Below are 22186 nucleotides of genomic sequence, written 5' to 3'. Positions count from 1 at the left end.
CTTGAGTAGAAGTGTATCTGAATACTTGTCATTGTAGACTTCTTTGTAACACCCTTACAAGCTCACATTCCCTCTTGAGATAAGCCTTGTTGCTCAGCTCGCTACCAAAAACTCTGTGGTACAGACTTATACCAAGGGTTGGTTTTGCTTACACCTTTAGTCATAGTTGTGTGTAGTGGTCCCAGAGGGTACTGCCAGCAAACTCTGCCTAACAGTCCATCTGCCCTTCCAATACGTCTTCCACAAAGAGAGGATCTTCTCTCGCAAGAGGAAGGTTGGGTTCTCCATCCAGAGGTCAAGACACTCAGCCTTCACGCATGGTTTCTAAGAAGCTAAGAAGCTGAGATATAGGTATTGGGACCTCCCGGATTACTTAATGGAGATTTTGCTTTCGGCCAGAATGCCAGCAACCAAATCCTTGTACCAGTGTCGTTGGAATAAATTCACTAACTGGTGCAAGGACAAGAATGTGGACCCTTTTAAATGTGGCACTACTATGATGCTTTTTTCCTGTTGCATTTGGCTAATCTGGGGCTCCAGATTGGAACCATAAAAGGATACCTGCGGCGGTTTCTATTTTTAACCGCTCCGGAAGAAGTCTATTTCAAAATCGCTTTAATTGTTCAATTTCTGAAAGGACTCAATGTGTACCCTCAAGTCCCATTTCCAATCCCTGCTTGGGATTTAAACATTGATTTAAAATGTCTTTCTTGTATCCCTTTCGAGCCTTTACATTGCTGCCCGTTAAGGCTCTTAACTCTGAAAACTGCATTCTTGTGGCATTAACATCCACCCGCAGGGTAAGTGATTTGCAGGCTCTTTCATGCAAGCCTCATCATACTAAGTTTTATAAGGATAAAGAGTAAAACATCATTCCTGCCGAAAGTAGTCTGACTTGCATTTATCGCAGAAGATAACACTACCAACTTTCTACCCTCCTCCTCATTTAGGCAAAGAGAGGCTGCATAGGCTGGACCCAGAAAGGCTCATAGAAATTCTGCGTTTAGCCAGAATGTAGGCCAGGTGCCTGAGTTTGCTCACGTGTTTCAAGTCGTGTGGTCTGGTGAATCCTCCTACCATGCATACCTAAACAGATTCTACATCTAGCTTAATCCCCTTCTCGGTCAGGCGTTGGTTGATTCCTTCCCACCCCCCCCCAGAATCTTCCCACCTCTGGGCATGCCCAGAACATATGAACCATCCCAGCATCCACCTCCCCACATTTGGGGCATGTTTGTACCTCTGTGCTCCCGAATCTGGCAATTCTCTGGGGCGGGTGGTCATATATGCCCTATGGGTTATATACAGCTGGATCTGTTGCAGTCTAGCATTCCTGGACACCTTTTATGATATCTCTGTGCCCATTCCCATTGCCCATCTTGCATGGGTGCTCCTGCCTCTTCCTCCCAGTCCAGTCTCAGCTGGGTCACCTCCTTGCCCACTCTAGACATCACCAGTTCATAGATCCGGGATACCTCATGCCCTCCTTCTGAGATATTGTGTATCATTTCTATTGCCATGTCAGGTTGGCCTGCTAGCGCTATTTCTGACCACGTCTCCCTCACCCATTTGACCACTCTGGCGTAAATAATGTATTGTCCCGGGTGTAGCCCGGTTTCATTGACTATAGTTTGGAAATCCAATGCCTCCCCCTCTTACCATGTCTACCAGAGTTGCCAAGCCTACCTGCTCCCAATGTATCTGGATCACCTTTCTTAGTTGCTAATCCACCCCGCACAGCGGCCCAAGTGGTGCCTGCGGGGAGCATGGGGTCGGGTTGCCTATTACTCTGCACACCTTGTGCCATGTCTCCCATCCTAGTTGCAGCAATCTCGCTTGCCCTTTTAGCTCTGCTTTAGGTAGCCATATTAGTTCTTTCAAAAAGTATGGGTCGCATTCGTCCTGTAACAGTTTGGATTCCGCCGTTGTATCTTCTGACAACCACCTAGCGACATATTGCAACTGCCCAGCCAGATGGTATATCCCAAAGTTCAGCAGGTTTATGCCCCCTCGATCATGTGTTCTGTAATTTGAATGAGGTAATTCTGTTCCTGGTGTTGTGCCAGAGGAAACCTCTTTATAGGTTCTGGAGTTCAATAAAGAAGCATCGGGGCACATGTGTGGGATGTTTACGAAAAAATGTAGTAGCCTGGGCAACACCACCATCTTCAGCAAAGCGGCCCTCCCACCATGGCTAGGGGGAGCTTAGTCCAGAACCCCATGCTGTTCTTGATGTTTATCGCTTTGTATATTTGTGTTAATCTTCTATTGTGTGATATATATTAATCCCTAGACAACAAAACATTCTGGTCTCCCATGCTATCTGCAGGGTCGGTAAGTTGTGCAGTGGGACCCCTTTGTATCTTCCTAGGGGAAACATGCAAGATTTTTTGGGGTTAACGCTATGCCAGAGAGTGTCGCGTAACACTCGTCAGCATACAAAGATATCAAGTGCGATTCCCCCTTTGGTGTGAACGCCTATTTCGTCCTATTGTTGTCTTAGGTAGATCGCTAGAGGTTCAAGTGCTAGGATGTACAGCATCGGGGGACCATGGGCAACCCTGTCTACTACCTCTGCTAAGTTGCAATTTGTCTGAAATGATAGCTCCCGTCTTGACTCTAGCCAGTGGGGAGCTTTACACCAATTTTAGCCACCTCAGATACCCAGGCCCCATCCTGTATTCCTTCAAGGCTGCCATCAGCCATGGCCATCTCACAGAGTCGAAGGCTTTCACAGCGTCTAGCGAGACTACTTCTATGGTTATCAGATATACCTCTGTCTGGGTCATATCCAGTCAGGTCGGGTGTATGAGTATATTGATTACCCGTCCTGGTTTAGCATGGATAACGGTCTATAGGACCCACAGTCTGTACTGTTCATCAAGTTTAAGGAGCGGGATGATTATCGCCTCCTTCAGGAATTCCGGCAAGCTCCCCTTCTCGAAGGCCTCATTTAACATTGCTAGTAACGTGGGGAGCACCTCCTGTCTGTATGTTTTGTAGAATTCGCTAGGGAGCCCGTCTGCCCCAGGGGCTTTGCTCGTGGGCAAGTGTTTCATCACTGCCTCTAGTTCCTCTATTGTGATTGGGGCCTCCATGTTCTCCCTCTCTTCTGCGCTTAGTTTGGGTAATCCTATATCTTCTAGCGTCTCCCGAATCTCCTGCTCTATCTTCCGAGCGTCCTCATATAGGTGTTAGTAAAATTTCAGGAATCCCTCATTCACGCTCTCTTGAGTGTCCCATAATTGGCCCGTTTCCGCCTTTATCTCTCTGATCGCTGATCTGGGTGTCTCGTTCTTATATAACCATGCTAGCAGGCTCCCTGGTTTTTCCCCCTCCCGCATGTTGTCTTTCAATGTATTTCTTATAGTTTAAGTTGCATAATCTTTCCCAGAGCCCGCTGCTTTCTTGTTGTAATTGTCCGTTTCCTCCTGCAAGGTGTTCCCTCTTTTCATGATTGCTTCTATCTTCCTTTTAGTCTCTTGCAATTATCGCATTATGCCCCCTTGTAACCCTCTGGACTTGGATATGGCCGCTCCCCGCACTACTACCTTGAACGCCTCCCATAGAGTGGCCTCTGACTCTGCAGTGCCGGTATTGTTTTTAAAATATTCGATTATCTCCTCCCTTAGGTCCTCCCGGAATTCAGGGCTTCGGCTCTGAGCCTCCACGTTGGAATTCTGGCTCTGGTGGGCTGGTGTAGTCAGGGTACCCGGTGATGGAGGCTGATGCTCTGTTTATGGTTCCCCCCCCTTTAAGTAAATGCTCTAGGACCTTCTCCCTGTCTTTGTAGTTCAGGATCTTAGCAATGATGGATCGCGGTGGGGCCCCCGGCGGTGGTCTTCTGGACAGGGCCCTGTGCGCTCTCTAAACTGCGAATCCCTGGCTCAGAACTCCACCCGCTATCTCCTGCAGCAGCATGTTCTCCACGTAGTTCATTGGATTAGATCTTCCTTCTCCTTCTAGAAGCCCTACGATGCGCACGTTGTTTCTGCAGGCCCACCCCTCCGCCACTTCGGCTCGCTCCTCCAGATTGTACATCTGTTGTTGTAGCACATGGATGTCACTCTTGTTAGTCGTGCTTGTGCCTGTGTTAGTTCCCCTCTTTTTCAAGGGTTCCCATGCACTTGGCCAGCGCCCGTACATTCTGTTGCAGAAAATTAACATCAATGCTCACTGCATCTATTTTTGTTTCCAGCGCTGCACTTAGGTCTGAGATGACGGTGCTCATTTTGCTTTCCCATGCTCCTTTCAACTCTGCAATCGCATCCAGTATCTGCTGGTTGCTGGGCGCCACCTGTTCATTTTCTCGCATGCCCTGCCCTGTTCCGCTGGCCCCCGATATCGCTTGTGGTGTTTTGGTGAAGTCCTCCAGGGTGGACTGCTTTCCTTTACTTTTGGGCAGTTTGGATGGCATCTTGTTTGTGTGGCGGCTGCTGGTCGAGTGCTGCCCTTAAGTAGGGCTGCCTTTTCCTAGTGTAATCTTTTATTCACTGTGGCGGGTAGTGTCCTCGCCAGTACGCCGCTTCTGCTTGGCGTGGGGGCCCCCTGGTTCACCTGCTTCCATGAGCAGTCCGCCCCAAGAGGTGGTATGGACGGGCTAAAGGAGCCAGCCGTCCAGGAATGATCTGTCAGGCCGGCAAGGGCTTCCTCGATCTTGCGTGCCGATGAGGATGCTGGTGCAGCACTCTTATGGACTTCTGCGTGCCTCCCGTGGCTGGTATTGTCCCCCAATGTTTTCTTTTCACCCCCAAACGGCTGCTGTCTCGATCCAGTCCCACCTCAGTATTTCCAGCAGTGCTCATTCATTCCCCAGCACAGCAGGCCTCCAGAGTCCTGTGTCGTCATTCCAGCTAGCTAGGATTGTTAATGTCTTCTTTCATATATCAATGTATGGCTGCTACAGTATCTCTTGATCAAGCTGTCCTATTGCATTTGCCTTGTCTGTGCCTCCAGTTAGTTGTTTGGGCTCTCCGTCCCCTCTGCATGCTTCCCAGCCACAGAGGAACAGTGTCCTGTGTCACGATGTAACCGTTCAGTTCAGTAGCGTCTCGCTCATACCGGCCTCACACGAGCATTTCCCACTGCTTGCTCTCGTCTCCCCGCCCAGCAGGCCTACAGTGGCTTTTGTTGTCGCTCCAACCAGCTCGTGTTGTGAGATCCGCCGCTCATATGTTCAATTAGGGGCGATACATTGTATCTTAGCAGCGTAAATCTTTTGCGTGTGCCTCCATGATATTGTCAGCTCGCTGTTCGGGCTCCTCACTCCTTGCCCCTCCTCAGCGCTTTCCGCTTCAGAAGAACAGTGTCCTGTGTGACACTATCCTTTTGGATGCGCTGCGTCTGCCCTAATTACAGCTGTTAAAGGCGGCGGGGTGTCAGTCTGCGCGTGGGCTAATCGGAGGCTTGTGACTACTGCTCTCCTCCGGGGTGAGCACCTGGCTGCGGCCGTCCAGGGCAGCGGTGCGTGCACTCTCATCCGATGCAGTGGTCCCTCGCCTGTCAGCAACTCCTTTGTTCTCGGATGCTGTCCTCCCATTTACATGGGTCTGGCCTCCGGGCATCGGGTCTCCGCACTGTCAAGTGTCGTGAAGTGCATTTCTCGTCTGCAGCTTGAGCGCATCTTTGTTTCTGGGGAGTGATAAGACGACCAACCTCACGCTGTCACATCTTTGTTGCGGCAATCCACCATTTTGATCACAGCAACTGCGAGTCCCGTCTTCTGGAAAGTCTATTTTGATGCATTGTTCTTGCTCGTTATGCACACGCTTCACATGCAGTGAGCTATGTGCCTTCACCCACGTCTGCATCCAGTTTCAGGAATTTCAGGCGTCTTTTCACGTGTTTTTGGTTCGGATGATTCTCGGATATGCACGAGCCACCCGGAGGACACGTCTACTCCATGGCTTGCTTAGCCACGCCCCCAGAGTCTATCAAAGATAATGAATACGTGGGAGGAAACAATTCATGCAAAGAACAAGTTACCCCTGTTAGCGTTCTTTTGACTGGATGTTCCTCCCACGTATTCCTCATCGCCCCTCCCAGCCTACCCCACTGTACAATTTACGTGAATTACTGCGTTTCCTGAGATCTTGTGGTCTGGGGTACGCCTGGTTAGTTCCTCGATTGAATGAAAAAACAGAACTGAAGCCAACGGGTGCTGCTCAAGCTATTTATACCGCTGATAACGTCGACGCTGACCCTTGAGGGACATCAACGCCACGACATTGTGCACAGCGCCTCTGCCGAGATTTTTTTTTTCCCAAAGCGGCAAAGCTGGCGAGATACGAATATCAAAGATGAGGAATACGCGGGGGGAACATCCAGTTGTAAAAACATTACCTGGGGTAAGTAACTTGTCCTTCTGTTTGAACAATCTAATAAAACTTCAACAACTGGTAGACTTGCATTGAACTAAAACACAACACCCTTTGCACTCTAAATGGGTGTGGGTGTCTTTCTGCAGACGGGTCTGTGGAGAACTGGGTATAAACTGTAATTGTGATTGGTAGACTGGGCGCTCTGCGCCATCTTGTTTGATTTTGCCAGTGGTACATTTTTTGATGGCTGTGAGGGAGAAGGGTGAAGGGAGATCAAAGTCAAATATGCTTACATTGACCTTTTGTTTTTCTCTTTAATAGGTAGTTTGTTTTTCTGGGGTGTGACAAACACTACCCGTGATTCAACAATGTATCCCAAAGCGGTGCAGGACCTTTGTGGCTGGAAGGTGCGCAGCGTGGCCTGTGGGTGAGTTTTGGCAGGGTTGTAGCCTAGTGTTATGGAGATTTTTCATCAGCCCAGACCTCTGGTGAGGGATCCAAAACGAGCATAACGTAAATACAAAGCAGGGGTTTTAAAGAAAGGTTGCCCTAACTATTTTTATGGAGAATTTACATTTTTTTGCCATTTCACTTTTACCTTGGAGAGACCCCAAGCTCTTTTACAGGACTCGGGGCTTCATAATTTGTATTCCTGAGTGGGACTTTTTCCTCCCTCTTGTGCGTTTTTCTGACTAGGATTTTCTGTTCGTTACTGTTTAATGGAGTCTGGTAAACTCCATAGGCATCTGCTTTTTGAATCGCGACACAGCACCTTTTGTGCAGTGCCATTGAGCAGTCCCTTGGACTTCTCTTAATGTTGAACTATATTTTCTTGGATTAACTATTGTTCCCAAGTGTTAAGGCGAATTCTCAGAAATGTGCTAATCCCCTTCTACATTAGAGACCCCTGGCACTTTTGCTGAACTTTAAGACTTTAAATTTCTATCCTGGAGAGAGTAAGGCCTTTTTCCCACTCTCTCGTATTTTTCTATGATTTTAACTGGGTTTCTTTTGATTTTGGAGTCTGACAAACTCCATAGGCATCATCTTTTTACATTGTGACACACAGCTCCTTCAGTTAAGTGGCACAGGGGAGACTTTCATATTTCCCAAAGGTTTAAATACCTTCTCTTGGTTAAACTACTGTTTCCAAGAGCAGCAAAGTGAAATGGACTTTACTTGAATTTGTAACTTTCTAGACCCAGCACACTATCTTCGGGTGCTGGACAGGTTACTTAGTATCCCTTTTGTCTAGTTTCTCATGTAACATTTTTGTTACCCTTTCTACTGTTATTAGCAGGTGGTAGTGGTTTAATTTTTACTACGATTGAGTGTTTCTATTGCAGGCTGCAATTGCAGCTGCAGTAAAGCACCCATGAGTGCCCATTTTGTCAAAATGGTCCCAGTCTTCTTTTTTAACCATTTCTTGTTGGAAAGGTCCTTGTTAGGGAGAATTCTCAAACGTGCTAATTCCCTCTACCTTATTAGAGACCCCCAGCAACTTTGCTGGGTTTTGAGGACTTGATTTTTTTTAACCTGGAGAGTGTGAGACCATTTTTTCCACTCCCTCAAGTATTTTGTGATGTTATACAGTGTTTCGAGGGGATTGTGTCCTCCGACGTATTCCACATCTATGACAGGTAATGTCCACAGCTGTGCTGCTTCAGAACATTTTCGGCACAGGGCGTCCTGCGTCGATCCGTTGTCTCTCGAGGGCCTCCGTTGAGGGTCAACTTCACCGGATGTTATATATAGGACGCACGGCCCCCATAGCCCCAGTTCTGTTTTTTCCGCAAACGTGTTTGCTCAGGAATCTTGGCGCGCTAGATTCTTTCTTCGTGTACGATGTCTTCATCTTCTTCTACTACCCCGAAGTGGGGCTTTAAAAAAATGTCGGGACTGCGGTTCGAAGATGTCCATCACGGACCCGCATGACATCTGCCTCTGGTGCCTCGGTGAAAGCCACGCCACCGACGACAGAGGATTGCCAGTCCCTGACGTCTAAGGCCTTGCAGGAACGTAAGGGGAAATTGAAGGTAGGGAGGGTGCCTAAGCCCCGTAAATCGAAGTCCGCTGGGCTTTCGACCGATGACTCGAGGGGCGACTCTCCGCGTCGGTAAAAATCCAGGGGTCTCGGTCTAGGAGTGGTTCCTGTCCTTCCTCTGCCTCGTCGAGGCATTCTAGGAAGCGCTGTCACCGGTCGCCTTCCCCGTCGGAGGAGGACTCCGACAGACGATTGACTTGTCCCACCAAGTTTTCGTCGCCAGCCGAATGGGATGCATTCCGCCAGCAAATGATTGTGATTTTCGAGTCGCAAGGCACAGTTCCGGCCGCGCCTTGGAAAGGAGCCAGCAGGGAACGGTCTAGGTCCAACACTCGCACGCCTTCGGGCTCGGGCGATCATCGGGAGCTGTCGAGGTCCCGTTTGGACATGGGAGATCGCCATAGCCGTGCCAGATCCAGGTCGCGGTCCTCGACGCCATCGAGACGGTCAACCTGTGAAGCCTTCCAAGAAGGTGTCGACGCCATTGACGCCGTGTCCATCGAGGGAGGCTCCACCCTCGAAGAAGTAGTTGACACCGTCGGCGCCTCGCTCGATGCCGATTCCTTCGGCACCCTCGGCGCCGTTTGTGGAGGATTTGATGGAGGTGCCCCTGAGGGCTGTGGAACCTCTGAGGAAGGCTACCAGTAGGTCTATGAGGCCTGTTTTTGAGTCCCTTTCTGTTCCTCCTCCTAGATTGGAGTTTTTCCAACCTTTACAGGAGATTTCAGAGGTTGAGGAACTGTCTGAGGAGATGGCCTTGCCTGTGCCTCCTGATGTCCCTGATGACCTTTTGTCTGGGCATAGTCAGATGGAGGAACTCCGTCAGTCATTGCACGACGCTGGTGGCCTTGACACATCTCCGGAGATGGTTTGGCCGACCTGAGCCTGGGGTGCATGCGGATTCCTCCTATCTGCGTCTCCTGTCAAGGGTGACGGAATACTTGGGGTGGTCTGCTCCACTTGTTGAGTTTGCTCAGGATGATTTGACAGACATCCTGGATCAAAGGGATTGCAAAGGAGGGTGGCAGCGGCTTGGACTGCTCCGGAGAGTCTACCGGCAGTTAATAAGTCGCTTCCAAAGAAATACCGCCCATCCAGTAGTGACCCCTGCTACTTATTGACGCACCTTACTCCGGAGAGTTTAGTGGTGCAGGCGGCTACGGCCCCCTCCAAGCAGGCTGCGTAACCTACCATCCCTCCCTCCTGATGGGGACGATGAGCGCTTTGATGGTTGGGCAAAGATGGTATTTTCGGCTGGGGGTATGGCATTGAAGTTGGCCAACTCCACTTGTGCCTTAGCGAGATTTACACACACTCTGTGGAACTGTGCGTCTTTGGCAGCTGATCATATTCCCGAAGGGGAAGAAAGGGATGGTTTTCTAGCCCTCGTGCAAGACGGCAAGGAGGCCATGTGCGAATCCCTTCAGTCGGGTTTGGACACAGCAGACTGTCAGCCAGTCCATGGCTGCGAGCACCGTGATACTCAGGTTTGCATGGTTGCGGAAGTCGGAGTTTTCTCCTGATGTGCAATCCCGGCTTCTGAACATGTCCTTTGATGGGGTTCATCTGTTTGGCAGCAAGAGTCTCCTGGCGTTAGAGTTCTTGAGGTTGCTCAGCCTCATGGCATCCTGCATTTTTCTGGTGCCAGAGGCCAGGCTGCGGATGAGATCTCTGCAGTGGGCTCTCAAGATGCAGTGGTTGCAGTTCTCAGGCAGGTTGTCGATCACGTTCAGATTACGACCTCGGTCGCCCAGGATCTTCTATGGTGGGCCGTCAAAGGCAATCTGATGAGGGGGGCACCATTTTGGCAACCATGGCCGTAGGTGACGATCGTGACGGACGCATCCCTCCAAGTTGAGGAGCTCATGCCAACGAGTTGACAGCCAGCAGACGTTGGTCTCCATTGGAGTCTAGACTCCACATCAATCTGTTAGAGCTGAGGGCCGTCAGGCTAGCCCTGAAGGCTTTTCTGCCATCTGTGCGGGGTAGAATATCCTGATTATGACAGACAATACAGTGGCCATGCACTACTTAAACAAAAAAGGGGGGACAGGGTCACTCCCGTTGTGCAGGGAGTCGATGCACCTCTGGTTCTGGGCCATCCAGCAAGAAATTTTGATCTTGGCAGTTCATCTGGCCGGAGACGAAAACACGGCGGCAGACGCTCTGAGCAGGCAGAGCACGGTCTCTCACGAGTGGGAGCTGACTCAGGAAGTTCTTTTGGAGATCTTCGCCCTTTGGGGAACCCCACAAGTGGATCTCTTTGCCACCACTGTCAACCGGACGTGCGAGAGATTCCGCTCTCAGGAATTTACTCCAAGAGGAACCTTAAGAGACGCGTTCGTAGTGGAGTGGTCCATCCCACTGCTGTACGCATTTCCTCCATTCCACGTCATTCCGCAAGTGTTGCGGAGGTTACGGAGGTTCAGTTCCCGAATGATCCTCATTACTCCGGCATGGGCCGGGAGAGCGTGTGTTAAGATGGATTTCAGAACTCTGACCTGGAGGGGCAGAGGTTCAGAAGGCCAGCCTAGTTTCTTAGAACAGGGTAACCTCTGGACAAGCCAGACCAATCAGGGTAGCGATGGTGGCGGTCAAGACTAAGTCTCAAGAGGGGTGACTGAAAGCCCACAATGAGCACACAAAGTAAGGACACTTACAAATTACTCCAGACAGGTGTTCTATTAAAAATAGACACCTTTATTACAAGGCCTTTGTAACATCGACCATAGCAAAGAATCACAATAATACTGAAGTAAACCAACACATCACAATCAATACAATATATATACAAGACCGAGGGGTCTATGGAGTCATGAAATATGTAGACCACCTAGATGAGGAGGAAAACGGGCAGTTCAAGTAATCGTTAGGTGTATTTCTGATGTCAAACTGGGTCTAAGAGGTAGTCCAAGCCCTACGAAGAGAGGAGCCTTATGCTTAATAGTACATGCACGTGCTTGTGCCAATGGACAAAATAATGTCTCGTCAAGGGTCTGACAGTTCAGGAAGGTGGATGAGGCGATGAAGAACAAGTCCCCACTACTCAAGCAAGACCTCCACTTGCGGGCAGAGGCAGGGTGAGAGTGCGGGATGGATCCGCTATTTCGCAACAGCGGTAAAAAAGAAATGGGTTCCTGCGCTAGGGGCCACTGGTTGGGGTATGGACTACTCACCGGTCCCTGACGCAGGCAGACCCAGACTTTGCCAGTTCAGTTCACGTTGCTGGCAGGTTCAGATGCGACAATCAGAACGCCTCAAAACCGCGTAGATTCCGCGGTAGCAGGATTCAGGGTCGAGGGGGTCACCAATGCAGCGAACGTGCACAGGTCGTTACCACAGCAGGGCAACCGCGTTTACTCTGGTCCGGGTGCACTCGTCTCACTTCAGACCTGGGAATGCCAAGTGTACGAAATTCGGTGTGAGGGTGTCGTGGACACAGAGCTAGCAGTAGGCCAAGTTTCGAGGGCTTCCCCGAAACGGCGGCGGTGACGGAGCAAATGTCCCGCGTAAGATGGCCAGCCCACTGGTTGGCCCAGGGACACTTCCGAAGAGGTTTACTTGCAGGGTTTGATGAAGGTGCCAAGAATAGTTGGTCCCACTATTCCAATGGGTTGAAGTGCCTTCGCAGACCTTCTAGGACGATCAGACTCTCTGGCACCCAGGATGTGTATTGGGAACAGACATCCCAGCCCACATCCTGGAGGCACACACAAGGCATGCAGAAGCCTGCGAAAGCTTTGGGTTTCGTGGGAAAGTGCATGACCAAATAAGGACTGACCCGGGTCAGCTCGACCTGGAGAAGGTGAAGGGGCAAGATGGCCAAAGGACAGGACAAAGAACCTCGTGGCATGGCCATTTTAGAGCCAGGCCACCTATTTGTGCCAAACACGATAAGCACGGATAACCTGGCAAAAAAGGGTTTAAAACATAAGATAAACGATAGCTGCCACCAGTCCTGTCCGTGACACACCTGCACAGTTCATAATCAGTCCAGCGAGAGTGTCTAGGGCCTTTGGAATTACTAGAGACCCAAGGCTGCGGTAAAATAAGTTACATCGCACTCTTGTACCATGTTGCACAAAAACTGCAACCTGAGGAAAGGACTAAGGGAAACAAAGTCTCCCAGTACTGACTGTCTTAAGGGCATGTTAGTATCCCCATAAGAATTGAGCAAAAGCCCAGGGGAGTGCGGCTGAGGGGTGCCCTACTCAGGCAAAGGTTAGATCAGGGTGTAGAACAGCAGCAAAAAAGTTTGGGGGTTGACACATGGAGGGAAAATTACATTCAAATATGAAATCTTTCCTAACAGCGTGGTATCCGGACCTTCTAGACCTGTCCATCTGCCATCCACGCCGTTTTCCCTAACGAGACCATCTGCTCTCACGGGAGGGGGGTCGGGTTCTCCATCCAGAGGTCAAGTCTCTCAGCCTTCATGCTTGGTATCTGAAAGGTTGAGGTATAACGATTGGGACCTCCCCAAAGACGTGATTGAGGTGTTGCTTTCGGCCAGAAGGCCTGCAACGAAATCCGTGTACTGTTGCCGTTGGAGAAAGTTCTGTGAATGGTGCAGGGTACAGAATGTGGGTCCTTTCCAATGTTCCATTCCTTTGGTTTTGTCTTTTTTGCTTTCTTTAGCCCACAAGGGCCTGCAAGTGGGTACCATTATGGGTTAACTGGTGGCGCTGTCTATATTTAAGCGCTCGTCTGAGGAATGCTCTTATTTTAAGATTCCTTTGATTTCCCAGTTTCTGAAAGGGCTAACTAATGTGTTTCCACTGTCACCTTTCCACTTGCCGGGATGGGGATTTGAATTTGGTTTTAAAGTTTCTAATGGGAGCTCTGTTTGAGTCCTTACATTCTTGTCCGTTGCGACTGTTGTCCTTTAAAACTGTGTTTCTAGTTGCGGTTACTTCCGCATGCAGAGTGAGTGAGTTGCAGGCACTTTCCGCCAAAGCCACCCTTTATTATTTTCCATAAGGACAGGGTTGTCCTGCGGGTGCGGCCTTCTTTTCTTCCGAAGGTTGTGTCCGAATTCCATTTGAGCCACAAGGTGATTCTTCCGGCGTTTTATCCTCCTCCACATCCTGGTAAGGAAGAAGAGAGGCTCCATAGGTTGGATCCTAGGAGAGCTTTGGGTTTCCATCTCTCACGGATGTCCCGGGTCAGTGTGAACGATCAGCTCTTTGTGGGTTATGCTGGAAGGCGCTTGGGTCCGGCTGTTTCCAAGCAGACCTTGTCCAGATGGATCATTTTGACTGAGTATTACCATTTGGTGGGAAAGGACCGTCCAGTTGGCTTACAGGCTCACTCTAGTAGGGGTCTGGCTGCCTCCACTGCTCTACAGACGGGCGTTCCTATTCGCAATATTTGCAAAGCAGCCACATGGGCCTCTGTCCATACTTTTGTGAGACACTATTCCTTGGACTCCATCCATGGGCAGGATATGGCCTTTGGTAAGGCATTCCTCTATTCAGCAATTTGATTGGGCATTCTAAAATTGTAAATTCTTTTCCCACCTCCATAAGTTGGTACTGCTTTGGGAGTCTGTCATAGATGTGGAATACGTCGGAGCACACAATACCCTCGAAGAACGAGTTACTTACCTTATCTGGTAACGTTATTTCTATGGGATGTTCCTCCGTATTCCACATCGCCCTCCCAGCCTGCCCCTCTACTGAATTTCCTATGCAATTGCAGCTTGCGTTTCCGCAAGGCTTTCTGCAGTCATACTGGCAGGAGATTGGTGCCACACGTTCTGGGAAAAAATTACAATTGGGGCTACAGGCGCCGTGCGTCCTATATATAACATCCGCTGACGTCGACCCTCGACGGAGTCCCTTGAGGGACAACGGATCGACGCCATAGACGCAGGACACCCTCTGCTGAAAATGTTCCAAAGCAGCAGAGCTGTGGACATTACCTGTCATAGATGTGGAATACTTCGAAGGAACATCCCATCGAAAGAACAGTACCAGATAAGTAACTTGTTCTTCTTTTTAGTTAAGGAGACTAAACAACTCCATAGGCATCGTTTACAAGTGTGTCACTAAGCACCTTCAGTGCAGTGACACAGGGAAGTCTTTCAGATTTCCCAATGTTTAAATACCTTCTCCTCTGGGATCCACTACTGTTTCCCAGAATAGTGGAGTGAAAATGACTTCAATTGGCCCTGTACATTTCTAGACCCAGCACACCCGATCTTAAAATAGAGTGCTGGAGGGGTTACCTAGTATCCCCTATGTCTAGTTACTCATGTAACAGTCAAATTTTACCCTTTCCTCTCAGAATGGCTGGTGGCAGTGGTTTTACAATGAACTACCATGATTTCCCCCGACCGCGAACTGTTTGCAGCTCTGGTAACGTTAAATCGTGGGAGCCATGTTTTTCAAGATGGTGTATGAGCCGCCTTTGTTAAAACGGGTCCCGGTCTTATTTCTTTGCCGTTTCTTTGTGGAAAGGTCCTTCTCGAGTTTTTCTTTACACGCCAAACCAGGTTTTGTCTTTGTTCATTCGCCTTTGGCGGGCTTCACGAGTGAAACCCGCCTCTAGCTCCAGAGTGTCTGGGGTAGGCAGGAAGTGAGGGCGGTGTCGAAACTCCCTGTGCTTAGTCTCCTAGGAGACCCAAATGCACTCTGTGGTGATTAACTGGCTGACTGTACGGCAAGGACAGCCACCCTGCTGGGTGAGTGGCAGCTAGGCTGGAATGAATGGGAGAGAACTGAATAAAAGGCGAGTCTCTTGGCTTGGAAGGCAGTCGACCACTGGAAGAAGCAACCGAAGAGGAGCTTGAAGAGGATGGCTGCCGCAACTCCTGGACCGTTGGCTTGCCCGGTGAAGCCTTGCTGCAGGTCTGAATCACCAAGTTCGCATCGGCAGAGAAACCCTGCAAAGGATGCCCTTTGAATTGGTAGGACCAAACAACTCCCAATTAAGCCAACTGGACACCCATCTTGGAGCTGGTTGAATTTCCTCAGAGTTGCTGCAGGAAACCGTAGAGCGACACCAGGTTGTGTGCGTTGCTTATAAGCTGGCCTAAAGCTTTTGGAAAATCCTCCGACTCCCACGAAGCAGGACCGACCAAGCCTGACAGCCCCCACCCCCTCTCCCTCAGTTGAGTGCAGGACATCAGATGTGAGGAAAGTCCACCTTAACAGCCAGGAACTGCGCTTATTGCGATTTGCTGTACCGCAAGCAGCTGAAACGCGAAACGGCCACTGAAAGTAAAGTTTGACGGTTGCCAGCTTTGACGGTGCCAGTACAGTAAAGGAGTTCCCCGACGTCCTCCATCTTGTCCCCACGTCTGAGGCCCAGGAACAGTGAGATCTGCAGAGCTGTATCGGAACAGAAGTCTTCAGCTGCATCTTTTTCTTCTTCACTAAGGTACTGTAAAACTAGCCTAAGAGAACTTACCTCTTACTATGGAAGTGCTTGTAACTTCTGCAACTCACAAGTCTAATCAGCTTGTGGCCTACTTGACTTTGGTTTAGCCTATTCAATTGAATGACTCTTCTCTTACTATCTAAAACTATTTGCCCTGCTTATGACGATTTGTATTTCTTGTGTTCTAATAACCTTTGCATTTTACTTAACTTTTTAAAGAGTATTCTGTATGCCAACAGTAAGGTATTAATGTCCCCAGCACCCTTGTTACTAAAGTCACCTGTGGCTGTCTGTGGGCCATCCCAAAAGGGCCTTGTCTGATTCAGAAACTCAGTGTACAGTATTGAAGTATATTTGTGGGTAACTATTCTATTGCTCCCTTCTTAAGAAGGATTTATAACTTAATGATTGATACATTTATTGTTTATGCAAGAAACCTTGAGTGTAAGAGTTTATTTGAATACCTGTAACTGTGAATCTTAGTGTAACTCCACTACAGCCCCCCTTTCCCCTCTTGAGATGAGCCTGGCTGCTCAACACGCTACCAAAATGGTGTAGTACAAGCTTATACCAAAGGTTGGGTTGCCTATACCTTTGATCATAGTTGTTTGTAGTGTTCCCAGAGGGTACTGCATACAAAACTTGCCTAACAGTCGTCCTTGAGATTTACTCTGCACGCCATACCAGGTTTGGTCCCTTTGTTCGTTTTTGTTTTTGGCGGGATTCACCGGTGAAGCCCGCCTCTGGCTCCAGCGTGTCTGGCATGGGCAGGACGTAAGGGAGGTGCCAGGAATGCACCCAAAGGTGATTGGCCGGCTGGCCGTCCTTGGGGACAGCTACCCTGCTGTGATTGACAGCTAGGCTGCAAATGAATGGGAGAAACCTGCTTAAAAGGTGAGGCTTTTTGGCTTGGAAGGCAGATGTTAGGGAGAATTGGAGACCCCCAGCAACTTTGCTGGATTTTAAGGACTTGGATTCTTTTACCTAGAAAGAGTGTGAGCCTCCCCCCCCCCCCCCCAATCTTTCATGTATTTTGACGTGTGTTTTACTCTTGCGTTCTTTGATTATGGAGATTTGGATAACTCCATGGGCATCATCTTTTCATGTGTTACACAGCACCCTCAGTGCAGTGACACAGGGATGTCTTTTTAGACTGCCACAAGGTTTAAATACTTTCTCTGGGATAAACTACAGTTTCCCAGCCAATGTAAAGTTGAATTGACTTTACTAGTCTTTTTAAATTCTTAGACCCAGCACACACTATGATTATTTTTCGTACAAACTACTTTTGACTTTGGCCTATGCCTATTGAACTGAATCGAGTCCTCTAGTGAACTATAACTATTTGCACTGCCCAAGAAAGTATTTGTGATCTATTCTGCTAACTATTGTCTTTTTACTCCCATTGAAAGGAACTGAAATGCCATTTTGCTCCTATTTTAGCTGAGCCTCATTTGTTCAGAAACTTATTGGTTTGCTTTTGGAGAGGGTGTGTATAATATTAAGTTGCCTCCTTCTAGTGAATGTTTTACCAAGAAACCTTGAGTATAAGTGTCTACTTGAACCACTGTGATTGTAAGACCTCTGTGTAACCTCTTGTACTGCTCGCATTCCCTCGCATACTCCTCGGCTCGCTACCACAAAACTGTGTAGTACAGACTTATAAGAAAGGTTGGTTTTTGCTTACACCTGTAGTTCTAATTGTATGTGGGGGTCCCAGAGGGTACTGCTGGCAATTCTGCCAAACAGCGAGATCTGCAGGAACTGCAAGGAACAGAAGTCTTCAGCTGCATCTTTTTCTTCATTGTAAGGTACTGTGTAAGCCCGACAAAGAGAACTTGCCTCTCACTGCGAAAGTGCTTGAAACTTTGGTAACTTGCAGGCCTAATCAGCTTGTGACCCAACATATCAATCTTACTTTTACGTACTACTTTTGAGAACTTTGGCAAAGACGTTTCCGTTTAGCTACCAGACCTGCTTTAATCCTATACAAGACTTTAGCCCATTGACTTTGGCCTAACCTATTGCATTGAATCGACCCGGTGTCCGCTAATTTGGTCGAAAAAAAAAGATTGAATGACCATTTGGTCGAGAAAATAATGGTCGAATTTTTTTTGTTTATTTATATAAAAAAAAAGAAAAGTTAAAAAAAAGTTAAAAAAAATAATAATAATTCGACCAAATGGTCATTCGACCATTTGGTTGTCGACCAAATGACTGGTAGCCAATCGACCCCTCTGGTGAACTCAAACTATTTGCACTGTTTTAGAGTCACTGTAATATTCGTTTTATTAACCTATGCTTTTGCTCCTACTTCAAAGTACCCTGAATGCCATTTTGCTCCTCCTTCAAAGTAGTTTAAATGCATCAGAAACGTACAGTGTAAAGTACTGAAGTATATTTGTGTGAGATATATTGCCTCCTTCTAGTGAATTTTTTATATTTTTTATAACTGACTGAAATAAATAAATCAGTGTTTTACCAAGAAACCTTGTGTAAGAGTCTATTTGAATAATTGTGATTGTAGACCTCTGTGGATCATCATTACAGCTCACTTCCCCTCTAGCAATGCTACAAAAACTGTAGTACAGACTTGTACCAAAGGTTGGTTTTCCTTACACCTGTAGTCCTAGTTGTGTGTAGTGGTCCCAAAGGGTACTGCATACATACTTTGCTCAACAATGACAAAAGTAGTTGTAGGTTTTTACTGCACCTAGAATAAGTGTTCCAGTATTCATCAGAAGTATATGTCCAGTTGACCGATTAAGTGATTTGTACCAAGAGTCAGTGTATAACTGGTAGGGTCTACTGCGCTTGCACTACTGAATGTAGATGTGAAAGAAATCATTGGTTTTTACTCCCCAAGAATCGGCTTGACCTATACTGAATGTGTATGAAAAGGTTTTGACTTCCCTAGAACTACTGTTAGGTACTTCAAATAAGGTCTATACTTGGGTCAGTGTACTTTCAAGTATAGCGTTTTTATACAGTGATTTCATATAATGTTTTAGTGCTTACTTACCCCTAGATTTATCTGGGCCTGCTGTATTTAAATAAATCCTTTATTTTTACATGCATAGTGTTTCTTTGGACCATTTGTATTACAATTTCATTTGTACTGATTCTACAGTCCTCTCTCCCTCCTAAGAAGTCTGGCTGCTCTGTCTACGCTACCATATACTCAGGTGGTACAGCCTTATACTAAGAGTGGAGTCTTGTACTGCCTCAGTTGAATGGTTTTACTAAGCCCTTAGTTGGACTTCAGAAAAACTGTCCTAACAGGAAATCCAGCCAGCTGCGAGAGGATTTCCAGATAAGTTAGTCTTGGGGTCTATTGGTCCCACGAACCCAAGGAGAGAAGTCGTCCTTTGTAGGACTTCTCTAGTTGAGGCGAATTCGGAACTTCAGCACTACAGCAGGGCTTCACCGGGCAAACCAACGGTCCAGAAGTTGCAGCAAGCGTCTGTTACAAGTTCTTCTACAGATTCCTTCGTCCAGTGGTCGACTCTGCCGTTAGGCAGAATTGCATGCAGTACCCTTTGGGATCACCACATACAATTAGGACTACAGGTGTAAGCAAAACCAACTTTTGGTGTAAGTCTGTACTACACTTTTCGGTAGCGAGCTGAGCAGCCAGGCTCATCTCAAGAGGGAATGTGAGCAGTAAGATGTTACACAGAGGTCTTACAATCACAGTGGTTCAAGTAGAAACTTACACTCAAGGTTTCTTGGTAAAACACATTCACTAGAAGGAGGCAACTTAATATACATAAACAAACTTCAGTACCAAACCAATAAGTTTGAGTAAATTATGCTCCCGTGAAATAGGAGCAAAATGACATTTCAGTCACAAGTTAATAAAATAGATCATAAATATTTTCTTAAACAGTGCAAATAGTTTTAGCTCACTAGAGGACTCGATCCATTTCAATAGGCCTAAGCCAAAGTCAATGGGCTAGTGTCTTGGTTAGGAAAGAGCAGTTCTTGTAGTAAACGGTAAAGTCTTTGCCAAAGTTCTCAGACGTAGTTTGTACGAAAAAGAATCATATGTTGGGTCACAAGCTGATTAGGCCTGTAAGCTGGGAAAGTTTCACAAACTTTCACCGCGAGAGGCAAGTTCTCTCAATCGGGTTGGCACAGTACCTTAATATAAAGAAAAGATGCAGCTGAAGACGTTGGTTCCTGGCAGTTCCTCCAGATCTCACTGTTCCTGAGCCTCAGTCGTGGGGACAAGGACGACGTCAGGGGACTCCTGCACTGCACAGGGACTGGTCAAACAAGCTGGCAAATGGAAGATCTTCGGTACGAGTAGCTGTAGTCAAGCACACAAGCTGGTGGCCTTCCCCCTGGTTAAACCTAACAAGCTCTGAGAATGGTATCCAGGTGGCTTACGAGTTGATTGGTCCCACCAACTCAGAGGAAGAAGTAGTAATTGAATGGGCTTCTCTGTCGAGATGAACTTGGCAATTAGGACCTGCAGCAGGGCTTCACCGGGCAAACCAGCGGTCCAGGAGATGTAGCAGCCGTCCTCTTCTAGCTCGTCCTCTGTTCTTTCATTCCAGTGGTCGACTGCTCAGCCAGCCAATCACACCAGAGTACATTTGGGTCTCCTAGGAGACTAAACACAGGGAGTTTCGGGCACCTCCCTCTCTTCCTGCCCACCCCGGACACTCGGGCGCCAGAGGCGTTCTTCAGTCCTGAAGCCCGCCAAAGGTGAAGGAACAAAGGGACCAACCCTGGTTTGGCGCGCAGAAACAAGCTCTTGGAGGACTTTTCCAAAATGAATTGGCGAAAAAAGACGACCGGGACCTGTTTAAACAAAGGGGGCTTAGGCGCCATCTTGAAAAACATGGCTCTCGCAATTTTCGCAGTCGGGAAAAATCATGGTAGTTTGTTGTAAAACCACTGCCACCAGCAATTTCGAGAGGAAAGGGTAGCATTTGACTGCTGTATGAGTTTCTAGACATAGGGGGATACTAGGTAGCCCCTCCTGCACTCTATTGTAAGATGGGGTCTAGGAATTTAAAAAGACTAGTAAAGTCAATTTCACTTTACTTTCTCGGGGCAACAGTAGTTTATCCCAGAGAAGGTATTTAAACCTTGGGACAGCCTAAAAGGCTTCACTGCATCGCTGCACTGAGGGTGCTGTGTGACACAAATGAAAAGATGATGCCTATGGAGTTGTTTAGAAAACACTGAAATGAAAAGTTCAAATTCCCAAAGTTTAGCAAAAGAGCTGGAGGGCTCTAAGGTAGAGGCAATTGGCACATTTATGAGAATTCTCCATAACAGTCATAGTTATACTAGGTAAGTAAAACCTAAGGATGTAATATACAGTTAAAGGTGCTTTTGAAATCGGGGTACCCCAGATTGAGGTAAGCAGTAACTCTTGAAACTTATTGTGGATGGCACACAGCTAACACAAGGTAAGTACAACCCCACATACTATTTTTAACCTCATAATGAAGGGGAAAGTAAAACCCAATGTCCCACTTTACTGAATGACGCAAAGTAGGTAGACAACAACCTAATAGTTATTCTGGACAGGCTTGCAGTAAGTCAGGGTAAGCAAGACCCAGTTGGGGGACACTCATACAATTATCCTCACAGGATTAATCTGGTGATACCAACACTTTACTTTTGGGAAGAGGAACAGCCTAATCACAGGTGAGTTAAATACCTTCACAAACTACTTTCTATTTAGACTGGCAAAACAGTTTCTAAGGAAGAAAAGATGTTAACCATACTTTTAACAATAGTGCATCACACATTCAAGATCAGTAATAACTTGTGTAACTCTTAGAATTAGTTACCAACCAACTCTTTACAAGTAAGTATCTTTGAAACACTTATTTTCATTTCTAGGCAGAAGTCCCAATCCCTTCAAAGTCTTTCCCTTATTCTTGGAGCATGAGTGTTCTCAGTGGCAGAAGGGGGGGGTCACTAGGAATAGTCGCCAACAGGCAGTGTCAGAATAGGTTCTTTAGTAGCGAAGGTCAGAGTTTCTTAAGAAAACTGGGCAAACAGGCAAGTACTGTAATTTAGAGTTTGAAAAGAGTGCAGGGGTTTCGCAGAAGACGCCCTAGCAGATTCTAACAGTGGGACTGGGTGCACTGGATGAGAGGCCTCCACACCACAGAAAACAACCCACAGCTTCACAGAAATCCTAACTGGCTTAAGGTTAGTACATACCAAAGCCAACACAGTACCTCAGCATTGAAGATTTTGCAGCAGGGGAACTTCAGGGTCTGCAGCCAAATACCCGGTCAGTGGATTCCTTGTCGTGGAGACTGAAAACAAGACCTCAGGAGGGATCGATGAAGAACGCTCTAGGCAAGGTTTCCCTCGCGGCTGAATGGAGTTCTGGCATCTTTGCAAGGAGCACAGAAGACACAATCGCGGTTGAATTCTCGTTGTTACAAAGGTCGAGCACTCTGGT

General features: G+C 47.6%; 1 protein-coding gene across 2 annotated transcripts in view; it reads left to right on the top strand.

The window, feature by feature from the left end:
• RCC2 (regulator of chromosome condensation 2) overlaps positions 1-22186 on the top strand; it is a 613770-nt gene that overhangs the window by 505813 nt on the left and 85771 nt on the right. For both annotated transcript variants that reach the window (XM_069611136.1, XM_069611137.1), the window contains exon 10: positions 6642-6747. In XM_069611136.1, coding sequence (XP_069467237.1) covers positions 6642-6747 — 106 coding nt within the window. The remainder of the gene's footprint in view (positions 1-6641; positions 6748-22186) is intronic.

This window comes from Ambystoma mexicanum, chromosome 8 (genome assembly GCF_040938575.1).
Source record: "Ambystoma mexicanum isolate Mex_15411 chromosome 8, UKY_AmexF1_1, whole genome shotgun sequence".
Lineage (NCBI taxonomy): Eukaryota > Metazoa > Chordata > Amphibia > Caudata > Ambystomatidae > Ambystoma > Ambystoma mexicanum.
Note: the sequence above shows the minus strand (reverse complement) of the source record. Positions and strands in the feature narration are given on the sequence as shown.